Source organism: Epinephelus moara, chromosome 13, assembly GCF_006386435.1.
Source record: "Epinephelus moara isolate mb chromosome 13, YSFRI_EMoa_1.0, whole genome shotgun sequence".
NCBI lineage: Eukaryota > Metazoa > Chordata > Actinopteri > Perciformes > Serranidae > Epinephelus > Epinephelus moara.
In genome coordinates, this window is record NC_065518.1 from 5843823 (window position 1) to 5869877 (window position 26055).

Sequence of the window (26055 nt, forward strand, 5' to 3'; positions counted from 1 at the left end):
AGTAGCTTGCTGGTAGTTCAAGTACTTTCATATGTGTGTAGTAATTCAAGAAGTTAAATTAGTTTTTGTTCCATTTTTTTGTGTAGTTAAAGGTCCAGTGTGCATCTAGCGGTGAGGATTCTAACTTATGGTGAGACTTCCTTCAGTGTTCATTCATCAGGAGGTTTTTACTGGGAGCCAAGTTATCTGCAGAGGGGTCTTCCACCTAGAACAAATGGATCCGGTGTTTTAAACCGGTAAAAACACTGAATAAAGCACTTTAATGTCACAAATTGGTACTTTTCTGATGCTGCTCGTTGAGGAGGGGCTTCTAACTGCGGTGGCTGAAAAAGCAGATGGCCTCATCTAGAGCCGGTGTTTGGTTTGTCCTTTCTAGGCCCTGTAAAAACATAGTGCAGCATCAGTGTTGCCGTCTCCATGAACGAAGACCTGCTCCCTACGTAGCTATAAATGACTCATTGCAAGGTATGAAAAACACTGCGGTTTTATATTTTCAGGTATTCTTACACTATATAAAACATACTTATTATTTTATATTCCAATTATGCCAATATATCCCACTAAATCCAACACACTGGACCTTTAACTACTGACACTACAAACAAATTTGCGCCATAAATACGGAGGAATTTTTTGATTTTTATTTTCCAATTGCTTCTCTACTGTAATTAAACCCCTTTGACCACAGTTCCTCGTAAGTGCCGATTATTCCTGTGTTATGACAAATGTTCAGAGAGGTTGTTGCATGCTATTTTTGAAGCTACCTGGCTAACTGAGTAATCCTGCTTGTTGCAATCCCCCCTCATTTAGAAACACTGCGTACACACAAAACAAGGCCTGAAAGAGGCGTACGCCACTTCCCACGCAAAAGTTATTAACTGTAAAAAAGGACTTACGAACATTTTGGAGACAGAAAATTGAGGGAGGTGGAAGCCTGATTGTAGAAATTGTCGAATATTTTTTGGCACCTGCCATTTTTGGCTTTTGTCTGTACGTACATTTTTAGTATGGATCCTACGCATTGTTTTAAAAATGAGACCCGTGGACTCTAGTTTCTTGAGGGCGTGTGTCTGACTGATGGAGGTCGTATACAAAACCAAAGCTGACATTTCTTGCACTGAAAAGTGGAGTGTATAATTTTACTTTTTCGGTTTATGTACGACCTGTGAACATGTTGAACATGTTGGCACTTCTGCGATAAACTCAATTAAATAACATTTTTGCTGGTATGTGACTTTTATTTTATTATATTCGGTTTAATTTTATATCACATGTGCATTGTCATGATATTTTTTCAACAAAGTAGTTTGAACTAGATTTAGTTCACCAAACTAAATTATTCCCTCGGGTTGCTTTGCTGTAGCTCAGTTTCTTCCAGTGTGAAACATTTGGTAGCTTGCATAGCTTTCACAATATCTCCTTGTCACATTCAAACACGTTCCATGTCTCAGCTGGAAAATGTCTGCTGCTCTACAACAACACTAGCTGGCGAAACGCTGTTAGTCAACATGACACATCACGGTTTAAAGAAAAATAACAAAGTCAAGAGCTGTGTCAATAATCCTCTGGTAACTTGCTGTTTGTGTCAACAGTGTGTGTAAACACTGATGGACCACAACACAGAAAGAGATGTTAACCTCATGTGTGTTTTTGTATCACATACAAACACAGTGTGACATTTTTCAATCTTGACCTGAGTCACTCCTGTAAACAAACAAAAACAACAAAAGGCAGCACATTGGAAAAACTGTTGAATGTGTTGATGGTTTTATGCTGTTATTGCACGTGAGGCAAACAGTATGCACATTTTCTACAACTTTAAAATAAGTACAAATATTCACAGCGTATCAAACAGTAACCTTATTGTTGCCAAAAGCTGCAGTTTAGAAGTGATGTGGTGAGGATTATTGGAAATACAGATATGACAAAAAAATGGTGACTTCTAAGAACTGTGTACCTTGCTTCTGTGTGTGTGATGCTTGCATGTTGGTGTGTATTTACAGTATCGTAGCAGCGTGTGTGTGTGTGTGTGTCGGCACAGAGAAGTTGTTGTTTTTGATCAGCGCTGCTTTTCATGACTTATTGACAGACTTCGTGTGGTTTTTCTCTGTTAGTTCTCGCTGCGTAGCTTCTGCTGCCTGCGTAGCTGCTCATGTGTTCTACCAGGGTTTGTGGTTTTGTGGCCCCGGATGGGTGGGTGCATTTTTCTTTTTCCTGATGTAGGCTATGCATTGAGGTTAGCGGCACACAGAGCTAAAGATGTAGGAAACTTACTTGGCGGCTGAGGGAGGGAGGCCATGATTTGAGGTAAACAAAATAAGCTTGACTTCACACAGAGTGGGCCGGGGGATATTCTTGTTTGTTTGTTTGTTTGTTTGGTCTGCTCTTTGATTACTTTATGTGTGCACCAAAGTTTTAAAAATGTTGACTGTGTTCATATTTACGACAGGAGCACTTCTGAAATGTGCAGATCAAACAAAAAAAACAGTGAGTCAGAAATTGTTTCTACACATTCATGATGACACAAGTCATTACTTATCGCCTTTTAATGGTCAATAAATTCTTTATTTTTCTGCTCACTGAAGCACATTTGAATCAAGGAGCAGATAAAGTTTCATTTATCATATCCATCAAGTTTCGGTTATTAATTACAGAAAGTGGTGGGGCTGTTGATATAAATGTAGTGATTCATTAAAGTGAAACCAGGTTAGGCAGGTCATGAGATGGTACCTTTCATTTTAAAGCTGTAATCTGTCTGTTTTTGTTATATCAGTATGTGTATGGAGATGTGAGGGAAACAGGAAAATAATCTTTTATTCAATAAATACACAACAACATCAAACATATGAAGCAAACAGAGAATCATCTGCTGTGCTGTTATCTGGGTAATTTATGTGTTTAATGAGGAAGCTACAAAGAGAAACTAAAGTTTAAACATCACTTATCTTCAATGTGAGCTCAGAATCTGGCAAAGTGAAAAGTGCAATAAGTTCTTTCAGATCTGAGACATTAAAATTAGCTGTTCACAAAAGTTTTGATTTGTGAGCAGCACCTGAGCGGCATCGGCGGGTGGTGTTTTCACAGCGACCTCGGCTCTCTCAGCAGCAGCAGCAGCAGCAGCAGCAGCAGCAGCAGCAGCATCGAGCCCGGCTGACGGAAACTAATAACATGATTACTGCTCCTCAGGACTCTGCAGCCACAACAGCACACACACGCACACACACACACACACTCATGTCCATCACGCCTCTGTGTGTGTGAGTGAGTGGGGTGTGTGTGTGCACCTAACCTGATCTAAATGCCAACCTCTCTCTATCATCTGTCAAGTGGTGAGTGATGTTTGTTAATAACATAATATCAACATGTCGTTCTGAAGCTGATGTGTGTGAATACATTTCAGGCCTCGATTTCACTTTAGGTGATTTTACATGCAAAAAAAAGTCATTAAAAATAGAGCTTGCATTCTGGACCAAGTGGGTGAGATATGCGAGTCCCTTCTGGCCAGAGTTTGTGGTGGTATTGGGTGAATCAGTTGTTCCCAAACCCTTTCCTGGACCCATTTTATGTCATAATAAACTGAGGAGCTCTCACTAAGTGACATATTGTATGGATATTACATATTATATTCCATGGATAACAATAACAGTACAGAACAGTACAATAAACCCAAACAGTGAGTGCAATAACTGCAGGAAATTTGTGTTACAAGAGCATTTTTAAGCAGATTATTACCTTTGAATATCAGAGATGAGTTCCCTTTCTGTATTCTCCCTCTGTTCCTGACTCTTGACCATTTTACTTTTAGCTCCTTGGTTGTTTAACTGCATACTTTCCTAATGCAAGACAGCGCTGTTTAGGGACTGTTCTTTACCTATCAGAGGATGGGAGGTGCCTAGCATGTGACTTTTTAATTTATTTTTTGTATTTTCTCACCGTCCTCCAAGCTACAGATATTTTTCCTTGAGCCTCCCTCAGTGACTGACAGTAAATGCATAATTAAAAGTTGGAGACAAAATTCTGGAATTGAAAAAAAGCCTTGGTTTTTCACTCATGTCGAGCACGCTGGTTAGTTTGAGTGAAAGGTTTATTTTTGTCCAAATTGTGAGAAAAAAAAGTGATTTTGATGAAATATGAAAATATTTCAAGCTCAGACTTGGTTGTTTTTTTCTGATGGAAGGGCTTGTCCCCCATGCTGTGTTCAGGGAACATCGGAAAATTTCAAAATCTATCAATTTCTGTTTTTAAAGTTTCTGGCTGTGACAAATGGCGTGATTTTGGTGATTTTTAAAGAAAAGCACCTGTTTTCTTTACAAATCTTTGGTAAAATAAATACAAAGTACACCCATTTAAAGTTGTATGCCCCTCCCCAAAGCCAAAGTAAAAGTCCCTCCTCAGTGCTTAAAAATTATTTGACATGCTTCTTCCTTTTTGCACCACCCCCTCCCCCTCATAAGTAATGAACAGTCCCTTAGCACAGACTGAAGGCTGAAGTTTATATCACGAACAATAATCCAAACTCCAAAAACATCACTTTAACGCAATTTTCTTCACAGAAATGAATGAAACGCTGAGATATAAGCCTTCTGTGTGTATTTTTGAAAAGTTTTCTTGCACCCCTTAAACTTTAGAAGGCCTCACGACCCTCAGTGAAGCTTTGGCGACCCCCAGGTTGGAAACCAGTCGGATAGATAACCCTATAATGTTGTTTTATTCCAGCAAACCTCATTGACTGCTGTCCATTTTCTCTCAAGTCCCCCCCCGACATATTTTTCATTACTCTTATGAACACACTTTATCACTCTCATAAGTTCTTACATTTTGAAAAAATTGGAATAGCAGTGTGTCATAAAAAATTCAGTCCAAATTTTAAGAATTTCAAAAAAAATAGAGTGACTTTGATGCAAGAATTTGAAGCTCTCAATATTATTATTATTTTTAAACTAGTATGTTAAAATATGCAATATTCAAATAACACTGTGTAAACATATAAAGGGCAGTGTTAGGTAAAGTTGTGGAATAAAGTCATCTTAAAATGTCACCTCTGCGCCCAAGCAGCTGAACCAAATGCTCCTTTCTTCTGCAGCAAGTTCAAGGATGCAGCACACAGACTGAACATATTTTAATTTATGCTTCTAAGCAATATTTATGCTTCTCAACGTGTTTTCGATGCATGTAAATTGAAGAAAACTCCTCTGGTAACTGCAGCATTTTGCCAAATGTTCACCCCGATCTGTGTTTTTTAAATTCTCTCCACACAAACTGTAACACCTGAAGTAGCATCTAGCTTCATGCACATGCATCACAAGCTCTAACGTTCACAACAATAAAGAAAGAGGATGTGAGATGCAGCCGAGAGGAAGCGACATCATCACTTGAGCATAAAGAGGCCACTCGGCACGTGACTTCAGTGCATGTTCCAGTTTATTTATTAGAATATTTACAGACAGAGAGAGAAAGAAAAAGTGACTCTTTATATACCTCTGTTTGCTGCTCTCTTTTCTTTATCACACTCATAAAAGTCCTTGAATGCCAGCGGTGTTGTTCCGCCACACAAAACCTCGTAGAGTCGACATTACTTCTCATTAGTGTTGTGGAGAGTTCATTAGTGCTGAGGTCTTCATGTGCGCTTAGTGTTACCCAGGAGAACAACCTGACTCACGTAGGAGAGCTATACAGGAATGAAGAGGTTGTTTTTAACTGTTACTCTTTGTTGGACCTAGCTGTTTTCCTCCTGAGTAAATCTGAGGAAAATTTGAGTGAAATTTCATGATAAAGAAATCGTAATCTAACGCTGACAGATCTGGATTTGTCTCTCTGTTCATCTCCTGAGTTAACCAAGGAGACAGGTTGCTGTTAGGACACAACAATGAGGAAAAACAGATGAGGAAGAAAAGAAAAATCTCAAACCTGAACTAGCGATTCTAATATTAAGGTGACTGACCTCAGCACAGCGTCTGTACGTGTGAATGTGTCGAGCATAAACATCGGTGCACGTCACATCTTGAGCTCATACGGGGCATGATCGCTCTGCGTCGCTGCTGCTGGCCAACAGGTTGTGGTTTGTGAGCATCCAAGCACCACTAACCACAATGCACCACCTCCCCACACACTGACATGAATGTGAAACACTAACTGTGTCCTCTGCTTCTCAAAATACAGGAAATAATTTGTTGTCTTTGGTTGTGAGTTGACGCAAGTCCTCTCTTTGAGTGGTGGGGGAGTACATATTGTTTGTGAAATCTTTAACCACTGCACTGCAAAAAAAGCAGCAGCGTGACTTCAAATTCATACCAAATTACATCGTTATAACGTAAAGTTTCCAAATACACTTTAAGTATTTGTGGTTTATGATGCATCATTACATCATCGTCAGTGAAGACACAGTTTGATCGTTGTGCTTCTTTCTGTCTTCTCTCAGTGATAAATCACACTAGAAAAATATGCATCACACACTTTCTTTATAAGGACTGAAACCTTCAGAAAAACATTCATTTTTGATTTTTCCTCCAACCTGGTGCACTTCTAGTCCAGATCATTTAATGTCACATGTGACAAAGCCTGAAAGTGCACACTATTACACATCCCACAGCTTAAAATAAACCGATGTTTATCTGCAGGCTGCGACTGCCATTGGATATTGGTTGACTAGAGGACATACCACTACGTAGTGAGTAAAAGAGGAAAGGTGTAGGGTAGTACTTGTATATAACTCGCATATAATTCATACGTAGTGTGGTGGTGGTGGCTAGGATTATATACTGATTTACAGACACTCCAATTTGAAGTTGTTGAGTAATAGAGTACACGTTGCATTAGCCTTACACACTTGCAAAATAACCTGTCTGTACACAACTTTAAATATTTTTTCTTTTTACATAGAGTGATATAGGAACATACATACAGTATAGAGTAATTGGGAGTCATTAAAGCCCCCTTCGGTTTAATGGTCAAGTATCTTCGTACTGCCTTGAAGTTTTTATTGTACACCTCAGGATGAAGCTCTTTAAAGGATCATTCCAGTTTATTTCAGCTTGGTTCTATCGGTTACAATAATGACAGAGTTAATTGTTCAAATCTCTGAGTCTGACGGGGCAAAAACACAAACAGTCAGATGATCAGGCAGATTATAAACGAGCAAATTGTTTATCCAGATCAAAACCCCCATGAGGGGTCATGAAGATGATTAATGGGGCAGGAATATAATGGTGTTTGTTTTTCAGATTACTCTGAACTTCACCTCTTTTCTTGTGAAATTCTGAGCCGTTTTCAGGGTTTCCCCCAGGACGTGGTTAGTGGAGGTGGTAGGTGCATTTCCCATTTGTGAAAACTCAAAGTTGTTTTTTTTGTCACCCCAACATTGCAACATGCTTTTCTTATAATTGCTGCAAAGTGAAAGTACGACGGGATCAATCGATGTCACCCGCTGAGCTGGATCAAACAAAACCTGATGCAGCTCATCTTGTGATCAATTCATAATACTGGGCTCATTCAGTAATGCGCAGCCTCCGCTTATTTTATATTTCATAATAATGCAATCATTTCTTCTGATGTTAGTGGAGACGCACTTTATTTTAGTGCCTCTACTGTAACACACTGTAACTCACTTTTTAGGGCTTCTAAAATTATTCAAAGGGTAGCTTTAGTATTTTTCAAACTGGACCCTTTTTTCTCATATTTTTGAATATAATTGACTCATCAGAACACCAGTTTTTGAAATTGGTCTAGTATTGAGCAGGACTTCGGCAGATGGCAGCAACAAAACAGGCTGCAATGTAAAAACGTAGGGGTATTTGGCACCGTCAGGTTACGTCCACTTAAAGTGCTTGTTTTTCTTACCGACATGTTCAGATTATTACTTTAAGTGTCTGATATTATATTTAAAATATCCCTACAGATATTTTGTTTAACCAAAAATAGCCCTGAAATTGCTTCGGCCAAAACCACCAGACTTCATTTAAATAACAGTAATTTTATCACTGTTAAACATATGTCATTCAAGTCAACGGACACAAAATAAATCTTACAAAAAACATCTCGGCTTATCTTTCCCTTGTTCCAACAATCACCATCTTTGGTTTGGCTAGAATAAACTTCTTAATTTATCCAGGTACATGTAAAAATATGCTGACTCTATACACGCTAAACTTATAGCTTTTTTAAATGGAATCTGGTGGATATGCTGATAACAATTTTGGGACTGTCTTTGGTGAAACAAAAACGTTCTTGCTCTTGAATAAAAAGGTCTATCTCTGTGGGGATCCTTTCCATAAGTTGTCAGACACTTAGAATAATAATTTGAGCCTGTCAGTGAGGAAAACAAGCTCTTTTAGTGGAAGTAAATGGTGCATAAATGTCACGAGTGGTTACATTGCAGCCCGCTTTGCCGCTACAGGCTGCTGTCTCACTCACTCAATCACTCAACATGGGAAAACAGGGTCCAGGCTAAAAATATGGAGGTTACCCTTTAAATATGTAGCCTCTGCTTTTAAATACAGTAAGTGCAATAATTTCTTCTGATGTTAGTGGAGGCGTGCTTTGTTTCTGGTAAGGCAAGGCGCCTTTACCGTAATACACCCTTGGCTTTCTTTAGGGTCTCTAAATGGACTAAAATGAAACGGGCAACAGGCCTCAACACCAGCATTTGAAATGGCAAAATTAAAGACTTTAAGTCATTCCAGCTGCCATGATTGTTGGTTTGGCAAAATAAATTTGTACCTTTTTTTTTTTTGTTTGTTTTTGTTTTTCTTTTTTGCAGCATCTTGAGTGAACATTGAGCGGTGAATTCTTACCATTTACCAGCAGCAAGTCATCATGACAATGCAGAACTTTTAGAGAACAGAAAGTTAGAGAATCCAAAATGGCAGAAGCTGTTGGCCTCGTTGCAACATTCACTTTTATAAAACTTTGTCTGTTGGAGTCAAACTGCCCTTACGAAAGAGACGTGGTTAGCAGGCTACGTGACAGGAGCTGACAGTGCAAATAACTCTTCTAAATAAACTTCGACAAAGCTAAGCTAATGAGCTAACAAGCTCTTGCTAACAGCTTGGAGCCAGTTATTTTCCGTTGATGAACAATGATGAACAATGAGCTGGGTAGCTACACTGTAGCATGTTAGCTCGCCAAAAACAGCAATTAGCAACGGTAGCGCTTTTCCAGAGTCATCAACAAGGTGAGTAGAGTATTATTGTAACCAATAGAACCAGTGTTCAAACCCACTAAAATGAGGTTCAAATGGTAATAAACCAGTTATCCTTTCATCTGATGTTCCTCGACCCCCATTTGAACGTTCTTTTTCTTTAAACCTTCACAGAAAAGTTGTCGCCTGGAGCGAAGCCTCCAGAGCTAGTAGGGGTTCAGTGTGTTGCTAAACATCAGTGGGGTAGGACTTAAAACCAGTGTCCTACATCATCCTGCCGCCACAATCACTGCCCTTGTGTGCTCTAATCTACCACATTTCACCTCTTCGGTAACTTCAAACCAGTTTAAATGCATGGGTGGGTGAGTAGGGACGTCCCCTACATTAGAAACTGCACATGGAACTGAAAGCCTCAGATAAGCTGACATCAGTGTAACTTTGTTGGTTTTTTAGTTTTCCTTTTTTTTATTTTCAAAAAGAAGTTCAAGTCCCCACAAGCAGATCTCGAGTAAAGATTCCACTCGTGTTAAAAATTAAACCCATGTATCAAAAGAAGAGTATTGTCATTGCTGAAACCCTGCAGAGATAACTTTGCTGATTGGAGATGAAGTTTTCTGGTATCAGATCTCCGAGATAGAAATACAGTACACTTAAAAAGTCTGCCACTTTTTCCCCAAGAGCAGGTCACAAGTCTTGATCTCATGCAGCCAGCTGTGTGTCTTCTTTTTTTTGTTGGGTGGTCTGGGCAGTCGTGACATCAAACTGTTTTGAAGGTCAGATCTTTAGGAAGACCGAGGAGAATCCCAGTTGATAACTTCAAAGTCTTTTTACAGAAAAGTATCCCATGCGGCGGGATTTTGACCTTCGACTCCTATGTACAACAGTGTGCAAGCACGTGGGAGAAACACCAACATGAGACATGTGGTGCGTTAACTTCTGCAAAAATATATCTTCATATTTTTTGCCTTACAATATAAATAGTAAATTATACATGGAAAATATATATGGGGACTGAAACTGGATACATCGTATAGGCTATGCCAACTTAAAGTGCTAAGATACTTAGATTTTTGAACAAGCTGCAAGCATAAAGGTAAATTCTGACTAAAACTTTCCCTCCACTCGTAGAGAAGACGCATCAATACCAGTGCCCCGCCCTGCAGGGCATCATCATGACTCTGTTTGGGTTTCAAATACACTTTCACATTCATATTCTCCAGCTTGATTTGTTCGGAGATGAAATGTGAGACTGGAATGTTTTAGACTTTCCTAACTGCCGTGGAAACCTTGTTTCAGAGAAGTGAAAGTGAACTGGCCTCAAAACCCTGATCGACAGACAGAATTCCTTCACAGTGTCGCCCTCGCCTCACTTAATCAAAAACTTAAAATCCCCACTAATCAACATGTATCTGTCAGATCATTTCAATAAGCCCGCTTCCTGCACAGAACCCTCTGCAGAATAAACTGTAGTGTTTGTGTGTGAGAACATTTCCAAGCAGGTGTACAGTGTTTAAAGCTAAGTGGTGAAAATAGACCGTCAAAGAAAAGTCGCCTCAGATCTCCCTGATCATTTACTGACAACACTGAAACTAACTTTTCAACATGCAGAGCCCTCTGAACCTGCCAGCGTGCCTCTCGTACCTCGTCTTTGGCTTACTTTGCTAAATCAAAGTGTACTAACTGCACTGAAGCGAAAAACAAGACGATATCTTAAACTGTCTGAAACCGCACAACAAGACTCATAACAAAACAGCAGCGACCAGAGCCAGTAGTTATACAGGCAGCTGTCGTCAGGGCGATCAGTAAAGGACTCTGCATGTGGACCACAGAAGTCCAGCACAGACCCGTGTTAAAGTACCTCCCAAATATAACAGGCCCCTCTGCGCCCATTTTGCATCCCTACCTATAGATTATCGCACATGGCTAACTGCTGATCCCACATTCTGACTTCCCATCCTGGCCAGGTCTGCCGATCCTCTTGCATAATCTATAAGAGGAGAGCGCAGATGTGTGCGGGCTGGTTGCCATGGTGATCAGATCTTGCTGTTCTCCAGGTGGGAGTCAATGTGCTTGATGAGGGCATCGTCAGGGTAACCGACGGGGAATATCAGCTGGCAGAGAGGGCAGCTCCGCATGTCGCTCTCCTCGGTCTCCATCCAGAGCTGCAGGGCAACACACACACACACACACACACACACACGAACACACAGGTACACACACGTATAATTAGACAACAGGATAAATCACAAGCGGTCTCCAACTTCGCTGGGTTGTATTAGTCATTCTGTGGGAGGCAGCAAAATTACATTACTACTCGGTGAGTGATCACTTCACAGGGTTCTGCTGTGAAATGGATGATTTGTAGTAAATCCAGGTGGAAACTCTCATCCAAGCACTGATTCATCGGGTAATCCAGTTCAGTTTAGAGACAAGGTGACTAATTAGAGGAAGATTTTAACATCTTGGGGAATTATTTGCTTTCTTTTGATGAACGAGAGAAAAAGATTGATGTGGAATTACCTTCCAGAATGTCTCATATGTATGTTTTCTGATCCATCAGCAAGACGACAATTAGTGAATACCCTCCAAAACTATGGAGAGTATGGAGGGTTTCTAAAAAGAAACCACTGATATAAATTTAAAGGTAATTTCTAATTTGGTAAAGCCTAAAGTTAAAGTCTGACTACAACTCAAAACCAGCTTAATTAGATTGAGGTAAAGATTCTGGTTTGGGTTAAAATAGCACTTCAGTAAAAAACTTTTTGTCATATTTGCAGAAACTGTCGTTACATCCACACAGTAGTGCATGAAACAACATATTTTAGTGCACTGTTTAGCACAAGGTGGCGACTCTGCAGTGGGCTACTTATGATTATTTTGTACTTAAAGTAGAAGTCTGGTATTTTGCACTTTGAGCCCCATTTCTGGGTTGTTTATGATGAAATAGAGTGGCTAAGACCAAAATAGTGACGATTGCTCTTTTTCAGAGAATTTGGCTTTCCCCTAGCCTGGAAATCCAGACCCAAATCTAGAAAGATTTAGGGTCTGGCTATGAGTAATGCAAATGGCCCGACTTGAGGGGCGGCACCAGCATGCATTTGAAAATATCACTACACGCAATTGGATAACACTACGACCAATCAGAACAATACACGGGGTGACGTATCCAGAGCTTAGCTACCAGCGGAGCTAACTGGTAGATTAGACTCTTGCCGTATCCGGTCGTCAAAACAGCAAAAACATCCTTCTTGCAAAGGAAAGATTCGAGCGACGTCTTCTGTTCCTCTTTTAGAGAAAAAGCCAAGTCTAACTCGTTCATTGTAGCGGCCAAAGCTGTTTCAAACAACTGGTGTTCATCCGTAGCCATCTTGCAGTTTACTGACTGATTCCGGACTTCGGCGTCGCAGCGCTGTCGTCATCTGTTTAGCTCGCCTCTGGCCCGCCTATATCAGATACACCGATGTGATTGGTGCAGCTCGGTTTCAGGGGCATAGGTAATGAGCATTATTACTGATTGCCAGAGTGACTCGCTGAGCAAATTCAAATTGTTCTCTCACGAGAACTCTGGATTTCCAGGGTAGCTTTCCTCTGCCCTAAACGTTGGTTTTCAAAGCCATGAAACTCACAGAGTGGTCAGTGCTGTTCGTTGATGTTCTGACATAAAAATCGCAGCAAACTGTGGTTTCCATCTGTGTTTTTGCTCTTCATCTTGATTGTGGAACTATTTTTTCAGCTGCCTCACACCTGTGTGTAAACTTCCGCTTGATCGTGTATTTGACCCTGAAGCGTTATATACTCCAGCCCACTTGATGGCGATAATGCTCCTTTACGTGGGTGTAGCCAACCGGCAGGAAACCAATGCAATGTAATGGGACACAGAGAAGACGCAGAAGAAGAAGGTTGGCGTTGTGTTCAAAGGCATCGTACTGCGAAGGTTGTTTACAAGCGAGTAATCCATTGAGCAGTTGTTTAAACTTATTACAAAACTTTTGCGTTCGTTCTCGTTCTTCCTCCAGGAGCACACACAGCACTGTCGAGCCTGCACTTTCGCTGAGCTAAAAGACTACAATGACTACAACCTTGTCGTAAACAACCCCCTTTCTGTTTCCGGTGGTGGATTACTACCAACCGACAATGAGGCTTCTGTAGAAAACCAATGGATTACACAAAATGTCAAATAAATCATTGTGGAAACCACAGTTTGCTACAATTTTTATGTCAGAACATCAACGAACACCACTGACCACTCGGTGAGTTTCATGGCTTTGAAAACCAACTCTAGGGTGGCTTTAGGACAGGTTCACACATGGCCATAGGCAGCAGTGTTAAGCCAGGCAAGACAAATTCTCCGAAAAGGAGCAATCGTCACTATTTTGGTCTTAACCACTCTATTTCATCATAAACAACCCAGAAATGGGGCTCAAAGTGCAAAATACCGGACTTCTCCTTTAAACGTTGCAGTGTTGGCGGTGAAAGCAAAGAAATCGGTGCACTCGCTATAAAGTTCTCTGTTTTCCTCTGAGACTTTCTCTTTTTTGGATTTGGAATCAGTAGCTAGCCTAGCGAGAGAGACTCCACCGCTAACTAGCTATTTAGGTTCACCAAAATTTAGGAGAAGGCACCAGGCCATAAATGTATGACGCATGTTTTACGACTGGAAAATGTCAGAATGACTTTAGGCCTACAGCAATGAAAAATTAAAATTAAACTGATAAAAAAATAACTGTTACACTGGAGAGGGGCTAAAGAGCCGCAGGTTGCCTACCCCTGAACGACAGCTTTAAGGTTAGGGAACCTTCATCAGTTTGATTTAAAGAAAGTCAAACATCCTATTGACCAATCGACCCACCTCTGCCTCATCCATCTGCAGATTTTGTGCCTTTACAACATTGTCACACTACTTCCTCCTTTGCAACCAATGAACAAGCGTCACATTTCCAAATATCCACTAAAGGGCTTTGTCGCTTGAAAGTAAATATGTTGTTACTGGCATTTGCTGAAAGAGCTTTTTCCTTGTGACGATAGTCGTGCTAATAGCTTGACTGAAAGCAGTTAAGGCAACAAGCCTGGCCTACTAACATTGTTTAAATTACATGCATCTTCTTAGTTTAATGGGATACTTTGCCGACTTTCAACCAGCTTTGTATCATAACTGTGTGTAAATGAACTGTGGTAAACTGCCCTCCAACTTACCAGCACCCAGATCTCCCTGCTCATTTGCCAGTTACTTGACTTACAGATTGTGCTTCCTCTTATTTATACCTTTTCCTCTGTTTCCTCTGATCATATAGCACCAATTTTATAAAGTAGTGTCTCTTTACTGCATAGACACTCTAGTTTTATGAAAATACCACCCTTCCTGCAGTGAAATACTTTAGTTGGTGTTTATCTGTTGACGGACAGTTATTCAGATATCCTATACTTCAGTGTGTTACCTCTGGCTTTAGCGTGGGTTGCGAGAATTGGTTGGTAAGTACAGGTTTTGGTTTTGGTCTCCGTTCCAAACCTTACTTGGAAGACGCTGTATTTTTACCCAACTGTTGATTGCCAAGAAATCCTTCCAACACGCACCGACTCACTCTAAAACCACAAAAGCTGTTTTTTTGTTCATGTTCTGCGCAGGTTAAACAAACGTGATAGCATATCTTACTCGGACAGCTTTAGAGATGTTCGTCTCATATTTTCACTTTGGACAGTTATTTCCCTTTTCTGCTAAGATAGGTTAAACTCATCATGACTGCAGCTCTGTACTTGACACACACATATTAGACTGATATCAGGCTTCTCACCATGAAAGCAAATAACTGTATTTCTGTTGCACAATTATTTTAAAGGAAGTAGAAAGAGACACAGTAAAGATAAAGGCCTTTGGACGATTGTGACATTCAGTGTGAAAACGATTATTTTCTGTGACCCAGCTCAACACTTCCACAGTTGCGACAAAGCGACACTTTTAAACACGTTTCACAAACAACTTCATTATTTCAAAATCCCTCAAACGTGTACTCTTTAGATGTAATCAAGTTTTACGCTCTGCTTGGACTTACGTTGATTGAAGGCCAGGACTGAGCGTGCTCTGCTGACATGTACCCCGGCTGTGGGTGGCAGGTGAGGGTGTTTGACCTCTGAGGGATGGGGAAGACTGAGCAGGACGCCGGACCTCTCATGACGCCACTGGGCACCGCAGAGGAGAGCACGCCGAGCGTCCGCGGTGGGCTGATGGGATGCGGGCAGGTCCACTCCTCCTCATCCTCAGAGGACTGTGGGGGCTGGGGGGCCGGTGTGGAAGGAGGAGGGGGCTCAAAATGCAGGTGTGCCACCTCAGACAGTGGGAATGGCATCTCTCTGGAGTGGCGCATGGAGCTCTCCCCGTGGCCCCCGTCTCCTGCACCACCTTGATGTGGAGACGGGGAGCTTCTGTGCTGCAGTCCACCGTGAGGAGAGCCCACATGTTGGGGCTGCTGTTTTGCGTAGCCCTCAATGTAGGGCCGGGGCTTAGGCAGGGTGGAGACAGGGTCCAGGGAGAAGCGGGGCGGGCACTGGTAAGCAGAGGGGTCGGCAACCTCGGAGTAACTGCGACGGCCCTGGAAGCTGGCCCTCAGGTGCTGGCTGGGTGGCCGGCAGGAGTAAGAGGCTGGTCCGTCGTTGACATCAAGCAGGGGTGAGCGGCGGTGCATGTCTGGGGAGAGGCGCTGCAGCACCGGGGAGCGTCTCTGTTGGATTGGGGAGTGGTGCGGCGGAGGCGGGACCGGAGAATGACGCTGTGAGATGGGCGAGTGGCGCTGAGATACTGGAGAGTGGCGCTGGTGGTGGATGGGAGAGTGACGCTGGACTGAAAGAAGACACACAAAAAAAAAACACATTTGAAAACCTGTTACTATAGGCCAGGGGTTCTCAAACTTATGTGACTTAGGCCCTGCTTTTGCTAGCTAAAAAAATTATGGATCCAAATTATCATTCATTTATTCATTTTCCTTAACCACGTATCCTGTTGGGGGTCACAGGGGTGGTGGAGCCTATCCCAGCTGACATTGGGCGAAAGGCGGGGTACACCTTGGACAGGTCACCAGACTATCACAGGGCTGACACATAAAGATTCACACCTACGGACAATTTAGAGTCACCAATTAACCTGCATGTCTTTGGATTGTGGGAGGAAGCTGGAGCACCTGGAGGAAACCCACGCTGACATGCAGACTCTGCACAGAAGGACTCCCCCACCCTGGGGTTTGAACTAGGAACCCTCTTGCTGTGAGGCGACAATGCTAACCACCAAATCCAAATTTAATTAATTCAAATTCATACTCCCTGACCACTCGTTTCGGAGCTTTTACTGGTACATAACAATTTTGCTTCAAGAAATGATCTTTTTTTCTGTCACTGCATCCTAGAGAATTTTAGCTTGCTAACAGAAACACATTCAATACACACACCTGATAATGTGTCATGACTGATGGAGTTATATATAGACATAGCTGGTCAAAATCCTGGGATTTCGAGATTACATTTTCATGGATGGAAGTCATGGAATCAGTAAAAATCATTCAAAGTTTTGGGAAAGTCATGGAAATTTGTTGTCACGTTTTGTTTACCATCATGTACTTTTCTTAATTCTCTCCCTGCGTTCTGTCTCTCAATTTATGTATGCCAGCTAACTGAGAGTATGTTTGAAGAGTTTGAAAACGCCGGGCAAGTGGGGCAAGAAAATTTGGTTTTTAATCATGGGTCCTTAAGAAGACAGAGAAAAGTTTTGAATTTTGTCGATGAAAATGTGGAGGAGCCCTGTGAGAATCACTGCTTTACACCAAAGCCACTCTCGTGCTTTTGTGTATTTTTGGGCTGGTCATCATGTGCTGGTCATCATGTGCTGGTCATCGCCTGCACAGAATCAATTATTAGGGATTGCAGCACAATGCATGCTGGAAAGATTTGTGTCCGACTTGATCCTAACTTGCTCTGACGTCACGTACACTTGGGCTAAGATAACCTCAGGAGATGTTGGCAGCTGCGGTTTTTAGATCTAGGCACCGCAGTTGTTCTCCAGTGACTGCAAGACCCAGGGCATGATGGGAAACGCCTGACTGTTGCTTGAACAGTACAACTCAAATTTCCTAAATACTATTAATATTTAACATTAAACTGTAGGCTTTAATGCTGAAAGCAGCAATGGAGTGCTGCTATGCAATGACTATGGGAAGCCGTTCGGCTGCTCTGAGCTACAACGATTTGATTCTGCGACGAAGTGCGGCCAGACTAAATGTTGGGGATAACTTAAAGCAGTGAATTGCTGCCAGTGATTACCCACAGCCGGTAAGTAAACATGGGCCTGCGACTCCTGTGACATGCTGCTGCTATGTTACAAAGAATTTCTTCCTGTGCCTGAAACACAACAAAGTGCCTCCCAGCTGTAGAAACATTCGATAAGGTGTCTACATACTTTTGGCCATGCTGTGCAATAGAAGGAGAGACATCTACAACAGTTTTGTACCAAAACAGCCAGTTATATCTGTCGCAATTCTAAGTGCAAGCAGCAGAAAATGTCACTTCTATTCTGCGTAAATATGATACTCACGTTCCTTTTTTTCATAACAAATTAAAGCTTATTGCAGATGCTATATGAGGATGTCCAGTAAATAGAGATGCACATAATGTTCCGCTTTGTATTCATAAAAAGATTAAGATCTGTACAGTTGTACAGTTTCATGTAATTACAAGATACGTTGATGAGTCAGTCACCCCTGCACTCGCTGCTTCAGCTTCACTTCCCATATCAAAGAGGAAACATCATTTATGGCCGGTTAGTTGAGGAGGCGGTGTTTGTGCTCTGAGGCTCTCTGTGAGCCTCTGACTGAGGTGGAAACAGTCAAATGGGACTCTTCAGCTCATACTCACTCTTACACTATAACACCCCGGAGAATGTTTTTATGGCGCCACACAAATTCCCACCTCTGTGATTATTTTAACGTCTCATGAAAAATATTTGTTTAGTTGTTAAAGATAGCCAAGAGGCAATCACATCACTCGCACGACGCTGTAACTAATTAAGCAGAAGTGCCATTCAAGTCACATTTTCTACATTAATGTGACAAAACACGGCGTTGGGGAAAAGTCAAATGCAGTTTGGGGTTTTCTGTGTTCTCCCCGCTGTTAGCTGCGTTAAAACCTTCAGGTAGTCACTGATTTACGCAATATAATTTTCCAGTTTGTGCCACGTACACCTCAGTAAAGGCTTTGCATGTGGGTGCCTTTTGGTTTGTGGTGCATAGTAGGTGCATGGTTGTGAGACATTAGCTATGTGTGTGATTGTGTGTGCAGCAAAGGAAAGGTGTTGCTGCTGTTTAACACTTGTAAGTTGTACTCTACAACGTGCCTGCCAGTTTCTGTTTACTTTTAGGTGAGAAAAACCGAAGGAACAAATCACAACCAGCAGTTCTTTTATGTGTCATGGGAACAACACAAGCAAACGTGTCGATACCAACAGTGATGTGTTCATAGTATTTTATTTTAATGATACTTAATTTGAAAAGAATCAGCTTCTAACAAAAAAGAAAATCAAATTCTATTTAGAAAGTTACAAAATATTATGTATTGATTTGGTTGTCAGCTCAAGTTGTCCTCCAGCAAGTATCTCAGTGGTGGGATGAAACCAGTGCTTAAATACAAATCTGAAATACTCTCTCTTTACTTGAGTATTTAAATGTCATGCTACCTTATTGTACTATATTTACAATATTATTCCACTGCATTTATTATGCTTTTCTTAAAATAAAGATTTTACACACACAATATATGATGATCTTATAAAACATGTTACATTGTTCTAGATTTAACTACTCAACAGTATAAAGGAGTTTAAATTTTACCAACTACTGCTCTACAACTGATTTAGACAGTTGTGATTGAATTAAATAATATAATAGTATAAAACTCACAGGTGTTTTTTTTCCGACATTGAGTACTTCTAATAATCTTGTATACTTTCTCTCAGGAAGTTGGGAAGGGAGCATGTTTGGGCCTAAAATACCAGGTTTGAGATGCACAATTCCAACTGCAAGTATTGTCTCAGTAAAATGCAACTGCTTTTTGTGCTACTATTGCTGCAGGAGAAGCAACAGTGTCTCAATACAAAACAACCCCTTTTTGCATTAGTATTGCAGCTGGAAAAGCAGCGATGTCTCTGTAAAAACAAATCACTTTTTGTGCCACTATCCCAGCAAGAAAAGCAGTGATCTCTCAGTTAAAAAAACTGCTATTCTTGCCACTATTTCAGCAGAAAAAGCAGCGATGTTTTAGTAAAAAACAAACCGCTTTTCGTGCCACTATTGTGGCAGAAAAAAAAAGTCTCCGTAAAAAGCAATGGCTTTTCGTGCCACTATTTCAGCAGGAAAAGCAGCGGTGTATCTGTAAAAAAAACAACCACTTTTTGTGCCTATCTGCTGCTGGAACACCGCAATGACTCACTAAATCACAGCCTGTTTTGTTGTTCGTTGGTCTCAAACTGTGGCCTGCAGTAAGACACACCTAGGTGTTGCCATCCACCATCCCCTCCACCTCTAGATGACAAAATTAGTTCATACGCCACATCACTATAGAGATGTTGATATGATATGCAGGCAGCGTACAAATGTATACCAACATTTTCTTCTGGTGACTGCGCTGAGGACTGTCTTGTAATTAAGTATTTTTACAGTGTGGCATGTACTCTTACTCAAGTAATAATTATAATAATAATTCCTCCCCGGCTGAGGGACTGTTTGGTGACTCAGGATTTCCACATTTGTTAATGTGCAGTATTTTACATGCTTACCTGGACTCGCCTGCTCCTGTGACGCCTTCCTCAGGATCTCCGTCTGCTTGGAGCTCAGCGCTTGGAGGCGTCCCAGTTCCTCTGTTAACTCTGTGTAGGCCAGAGCCAAATTCACCCTGGAGGAAGGAAGGCAATTATGTCATTATCATAATCATTGTCATTACAGAATATTACAGTGTCAGTGGACTGTTAGTGTATTACAACTGCAATCTCTGTTTAATCACCAAAAATGTATACCGTGGATGGAAGTTAATTAAAGTTTCAATATTGTTAAGATGTCTGAAACGGCATCACAAATCCACGCTGATCTCTATCTCCTCTTTAAACTGAAGACGCTCTGCAGCGCTGACACAGCCTCACAAATCAGGCCGGCTAATTGAGAGGCTTATAGGCTTGTATTTTTAGATTGCATGTCACAGCGCATAATTTGAAGTGCATAAAATCACACCATTTCATGCAAGATGTGTCATGGCTCTCTCTCTCTCTCAGGGGCCTCGCTGACGGAGCAACTCTATTTCAAGAACCATAAACAAGCACGGGTGGCTTACATGCCTCTGTGTCTTTTAACCATGGCAACAAGCTGACTTTGAGTCAACTCATTAGCTGGAAACCGATCTGAGTCCCCACAGTTTGAATTACTATCAAGCAAGCTTTACACAAGTAGATATAAGGAGTAATCAGTGTATATCTTTAAGAATCTATCTGATGGCTCAGATGGGATATAAAGTGACATTTACTGAGTGTGGTTAGAAGCACAGAGTCTTAGATTTGTATGTTGGCTGAGAAAAGCAACTATAGTAGTTAGTCACTGCTGGTGCCAGCCGCCCTCAAATCTGATAACGCACGGCTTATCTGAAATGTCTAACCAAGTTTTTATAAACTCCCCAGTCTTGATCTGAAATTCACTCATTCCAGCACTGACAGCAGTAGATTAGCACCGTAACTGCAAGACTGGCAAAACGTGAAACCCTGAAATCTAACTTGAAATCTGTAAAGATAATCAGCTTATCCTGCCAGCATGAGTCATTTTCTTGTATCCAGACCAGCATCTGAAAGGTTTGATTAGTTTCATAAATGCAATAACAAATGTGACGCTGTTAGAGAGCTGGGAACAACTTCAACAGGATATTAGATCTGCATCAACTTTCACTCGCATATTTAACCCCAAGCTAAAAACAATTTATGTTTTGCACCAAATCTGAAACGCTCATCATGAAGCATCTTGCTCTCCTATCCTGTATTTATGTCTCTGTTTGTAGTGTTTTAATTTTCATTAGTTTTATGCAGTTTTTTCTTTCTTTCAAAAGTCTTTAAACTCAGGTCCTACAGGGGGAATTTCCCCTCTTTTCAAAATCCTGTTTGTGACATCCACCCCTACTTTTTGGCCAACTGTCAGATTCTGGCTTTAAATGTGACATCAGCTGCTGATTTTGCTCCAATATACCCCAAAAAATGGCCACAGAGGAGTAGCATGTTTAGCAGATTTAGCATTTTCTCTGCAAGAATTTAGCATGATGACCAAGTAAATTATCTCCCAGAATTTTTTATTATTATTTTTATTGTTTTATAGTTACTGTATTGCTAGTCTCTATATACAGACTCTACATTCAGTGAATGGCGTCACTGCAAACTCTGAATCCATCGCAGTGGTGCAGCATATTTACTTATATATAAACGGAGGTCGGAAACGGAAATTCGCCTCCTCCGCCCAAATCAAACTGGAATGCCAAAAAATCGGGGGTCTGCCCCCAGAGGCTGTATCGCCATCTGCCGGAAGTCAGAGGCCGAAAACAGCCGATGGGTTCCGAGAATGCTGTATTGCCTACATTTGCATAGAAATGAAGGAAATGGGAGTGAAATTACTTTTTTTTTTCCTCATGCAGGGCTGGCTTAAGGCATAGGCGAAATAGGTGGTTGCCTAGGGCGCCACATTGTCTGGTGGGTGCTGGGAAAAAAATGAAAATAAAATAAAAAAGAATAATAATAAAAATTCGCCAGTGGGCGCCCATCCTATTTTTTTCCGGAGGTAACAAATGAACAAATACAGAAAAAAAGAGAAAAAGCAAGCAAGCAAGAAAGAAAGAAATACACTTTGCACCCCTGTTCCTCAAAATGTTTCATCTGCCCTGCATGGTTCTTTGCTGTAAGGATTCTGTAGGATATTTTCAAACAAAATGGATCTTTAGAATCGAGTTTCGTCTGCTTGGGAAAGAATGATGTCATCACAGGTAATAAAGGACAATGAATCGATTTGGTGCACCCTTTTTAAATAAATTGCTTTCAGTCTTTGGGTTAGGCTCAAGTCCAAGTGATGTCACGAGTCATTGATGTTAGAGTCCAAGTGAAGTTGCAGGTCTTTTTGATTTTCTTTTTTTTTTTAAGTCTAAAGTCATCAAATTTGTGACTCAAGTCTGTCTCGTGTCCACGTCATGTGTGTCCACACCTCTAGTGTGTGCTATGCAAATAATTGCCTGACTGTATTCAAAAGTGAAAATAAAAAATAAAACACCTCACAGAGTCAAATGTTGAGTCAACTGTAACACCTGTCACTCATGCTAAACTGAGACAAACAGACAAAAGCACCTGAGGGCCAGGTTGTTGCCAGGCTAAGATCTGATAAAACACCTCCGAAAACCAATTTGAACCTTTCTGTTAATGAGAGTTTGACTCATAGCTCATTTCTCCACAGTGATCGTGGCAGATAAACAATTACAAAAAAGCATATCCTGGGGTTTTCTTCTGCATAAATAGGAATAGATATGAGCCTCTGCTTCAGCACCAGCACCGAAAAAAAGAAAATATGTACCCTGCCTACACAGCAAATAAAACACGCTGTCAAATTAAAAGTATGTTCCCCGGCACACCCGCGCACTAACTTAATTGAGTCTTCCCACTTGTGCGTGTAAGCCTGCTGCTTGGGTATGTATCAGAGGAACAACACATTTTTTGTACTAATAAAAGCAGGTTCATTTTAACCTCTGAGCTACAATCTTATTCTGCACCTCTTTACGCTGAAATCATGTTCGCTGTGTTGCGTCTTCACACTTTTTTTATAAAGCCACAACACACCGCTGCGAGTTCAGCGCCCAAAAGTCATTTTAAATAAAGTAAAGGGCCCTATTTCAAGGAAGCCAGTGATTTATTTAAAGAAAAAAAAACAAACAGAAAGTAAGTAATAACTTCCACGAGTTATCTGGCTTTTGTTAGTGGCCCACCTAGTTTTCCACCAACTCTTATGACTCAGACAGAGTGGGGTATCGAACCCCCTGTCATCCCCCACCTCAGAACAAACAACATCCTCCTTTGTGGTAAAAGTCGCCGAACTGATTCAGGTGCATCTGAAATCTCCTACAAACACAATACTTGTTGGAAAATAACAATCATTACTTACTGGCCTGGTGGGTGGAGCATGTAGGATAATACTGATATCACCAAAGCGCCCATAAAATATAATTCATCCACTTCCTTTCTTAACTACTCTCAGTTGACTCTGAGTTCCAGCTCTGCTTTGACTTCTCTCTTTACAAGCGCAGGTATGAACTGAATTTCTCTACAGTTCTAAGCTCATGCACCTCTTCCTTTCACACTTTGGGTTAGAGTTAGACATACTACTGTCTCACCCTTTTATTTGTGTTATGACAATCTGTGTCAAAGGCCGGGATTGGAGTGCAACACCTCTCACTCATGGTCCCATGTAGTAAAGCAGATGTGTGAACACCTGCACACGAGTGCACAGGCTTGACAGGGTTTCCCGTCATTTAAGAAAGTCTTTGAAATCAGGTCTCGTGTTTGTTTTCTAAAAATACCTGTAGACGTTTGCCAGCATGCATCTGCTCTTTTGCATTTATTTCCTTTTTCATACATGTGTGTAACTGCGCGAACATACTGTAAAATGTACAGTGTGTAGGAGGGGTGTGATAATGCCGATGCAGCATTGATGAGACTTGCACCACTGAATCGATCGGATATAAGAGTGTATACTGTATGTGTGTGTGTGTGTGTGTGTGTGTGTGTGTGTGTGTGTAGGGGGATGAAGTCAAGAGCTGAGAGTGTGGGCCGGAATCTGACCTCTGATCTCATCAGACGTTTCAAAGAAGGAGTCGTCACTGCGGCTGCCTGCGAGATCTGAGCTCCTCTTTGTTGGCTAATACTCTGACTGATAATAAGTGTTCTCTTTCAAACCCACTGGAGCTCAGTCACTCTCATTAGAGACGTGGCCTCGGGGGAGGAACTAACACTTGAATACACCGCTGTCAGTGTGACGTGGCAACAACAAATATTCTCATAAACCTGGCACTGCGTGGTTGTTTTCGGGAACAAGTGAGATATCCATGGTGCTTAAAAGAAATGAACAAACAGATTTTTGGTCTTTGTTGCATGTCTCTGGCCTCATGAAGGGACAGGTGTTAAACTGTGGGGGCTTTTCACACTCACACGGAGAGGTGTCAAACAGTCCTCACAACAAGTGCACCAATCATTCAGTGTGTTCAGCTACCTGGTAACTTTGAAGGGAACTGATTATACTTTATTTTCTGTCATATATTTAAAGTTACAATGACTGATGTTCATATCAAATGTGGCCAGAGTTTCAAATAATCAGGTAAATGTGTAAAAAGCAATCCCTGGGGTTCTGAATACTCTGTTTCCAACGCTTCCAAGCTTTCTTTATATGGTCATCTGCTCCAGGCACGCTCCTGCAAGCATATACATCATGTAGCCGTACATTGCTACATGTAGCTACATGCTAACATCAGGGAAACATGTACACTTGGTTGCCAATGTAGTTAATTTCTGGCAGATGCCATCATCACCCAGGTGTTCATAGCCAAAACTACTATGTACATCTGGGTGTATACTCCTGGTCGTCCTAACAGAAATATGACGTTAACATGCACAGGTCTATTAAGCTATTCAGCAGCTTGAATACTGAAAATAATAAGTCAACTACTAGTAAGTCTAAAAATAATTGGCCAATGTTGACTTGCACATGACTCCCCAGTCTCTTGGGTAAAAGTCCTGGGCGACCCATTCATCTACCACATCCTGCTCTCTTCATGGACCGTGTCACTCTCGACAATATGTCATCTGACTTACTGGCAATACATCTGTGTGTCTTTTCTTGTAAATGTACCACTTATATCTCAAAGAATATCTAGAAAGGCCAGTACTAGCTCTATCCATGACCTCTTTGCCCTTATTCTTACCACTTCCAACCTCAATGCACCAATATGATGAGTACTAGCCAATCACAACTCACAGTTGGATCCATAATGGTGCACTGTAGGGATGGTTGATATCAGCCAAGTAGCTGCGGTGTGACTATTCTCACCTAGGTGCAAATGTACACTCCGTAAATTTCTCCCCGATTTCAGATCATATCCCTGTTGGACCATTTCCTGTTGTGTTTAGAAGCTTTTATTGTTGATTTTTGATGGGAGAAAGTGCCGCTATACTCAGTCATTCCCTGGCTCCCAGTACACTGCTACATGTAGCTACATGCTAACATCAGGGAAACATGTAATGTGAGTTGCTGATGTTAACTTCTCACGAATTTCAGATCATATCCCTGTTGGACCATTTTCTGTTGTGTTTAGAAGCTTTTATTGTTGATTTCTGACGGAAGAAAGTGGTGCTATACTCAGTCATTCTCTGGCTAGCAGTACACTGCTACATGTAGCTACATGCTAACATCAGGGAAACATGTAATGTGAGTTGCCGATGTTAACTTCTCATGGATTTCGGATCATATCCCTGTTGGACCATTTTCTGTTGTGTTTAGAAGCTTTTATTGTTGATTTTTGACGGAAGAAAGTGACGCTATACTCAGTCATTCTCTGGCTAGCAGTACACTGCTACATGTAGCTACATGCTAACATCAGGGAAACATGTAATACGAGTTGCTGATGTTAACTTCTCACGAATTTCAGATCATATCCCTGTTGGACCATTTTCTGTTGTGTTTAGAAGCTTTTATTGTTGATTTTTGACGGAAGAAAGTGGTGCTATACTCAGTCATTCTCTGGCTAGCAGTACACTGCTACATGTAGCTACATGCTAACATCAGGGAAACATGTAATACGAGTTGCCGGTGTTAACATGGATTTCGGATCAT

General features: G+C 41.2%; 1 protein-coding gene across 1 annotated transcript in view; it reads right to left on the reverse strand.

Moving 5' to 3' along the window:
* Positions 1–5432: 5432 nt before the first annotated feature.
* The window catches only part of tbkbp1 (TBK1 binding protein 1), a 100973-nt gene continuing 80350 nt past the window's right edge, over positions 5433–26055 (reverse strand). Inside the window, exons 8-10 of the mRNA XM_050060969.1 lie at positions 19944–20059; positions 15184–15968; positions 5433–11298 (exon numbers count right to left, since the gene is read on the reverse strand). Of these exons, the coding sequence (XP_049916926.1) occupies positions 11170–11298; positions 15184–15968; positions 19944–20059 (1030 nt within the window). The 3' untranslated portion in view covers positions 5433–11169. The remainder of the gene's footprint in view (positions 11299–15183; positions 15969–19943; positions 20060–26055) is intronic.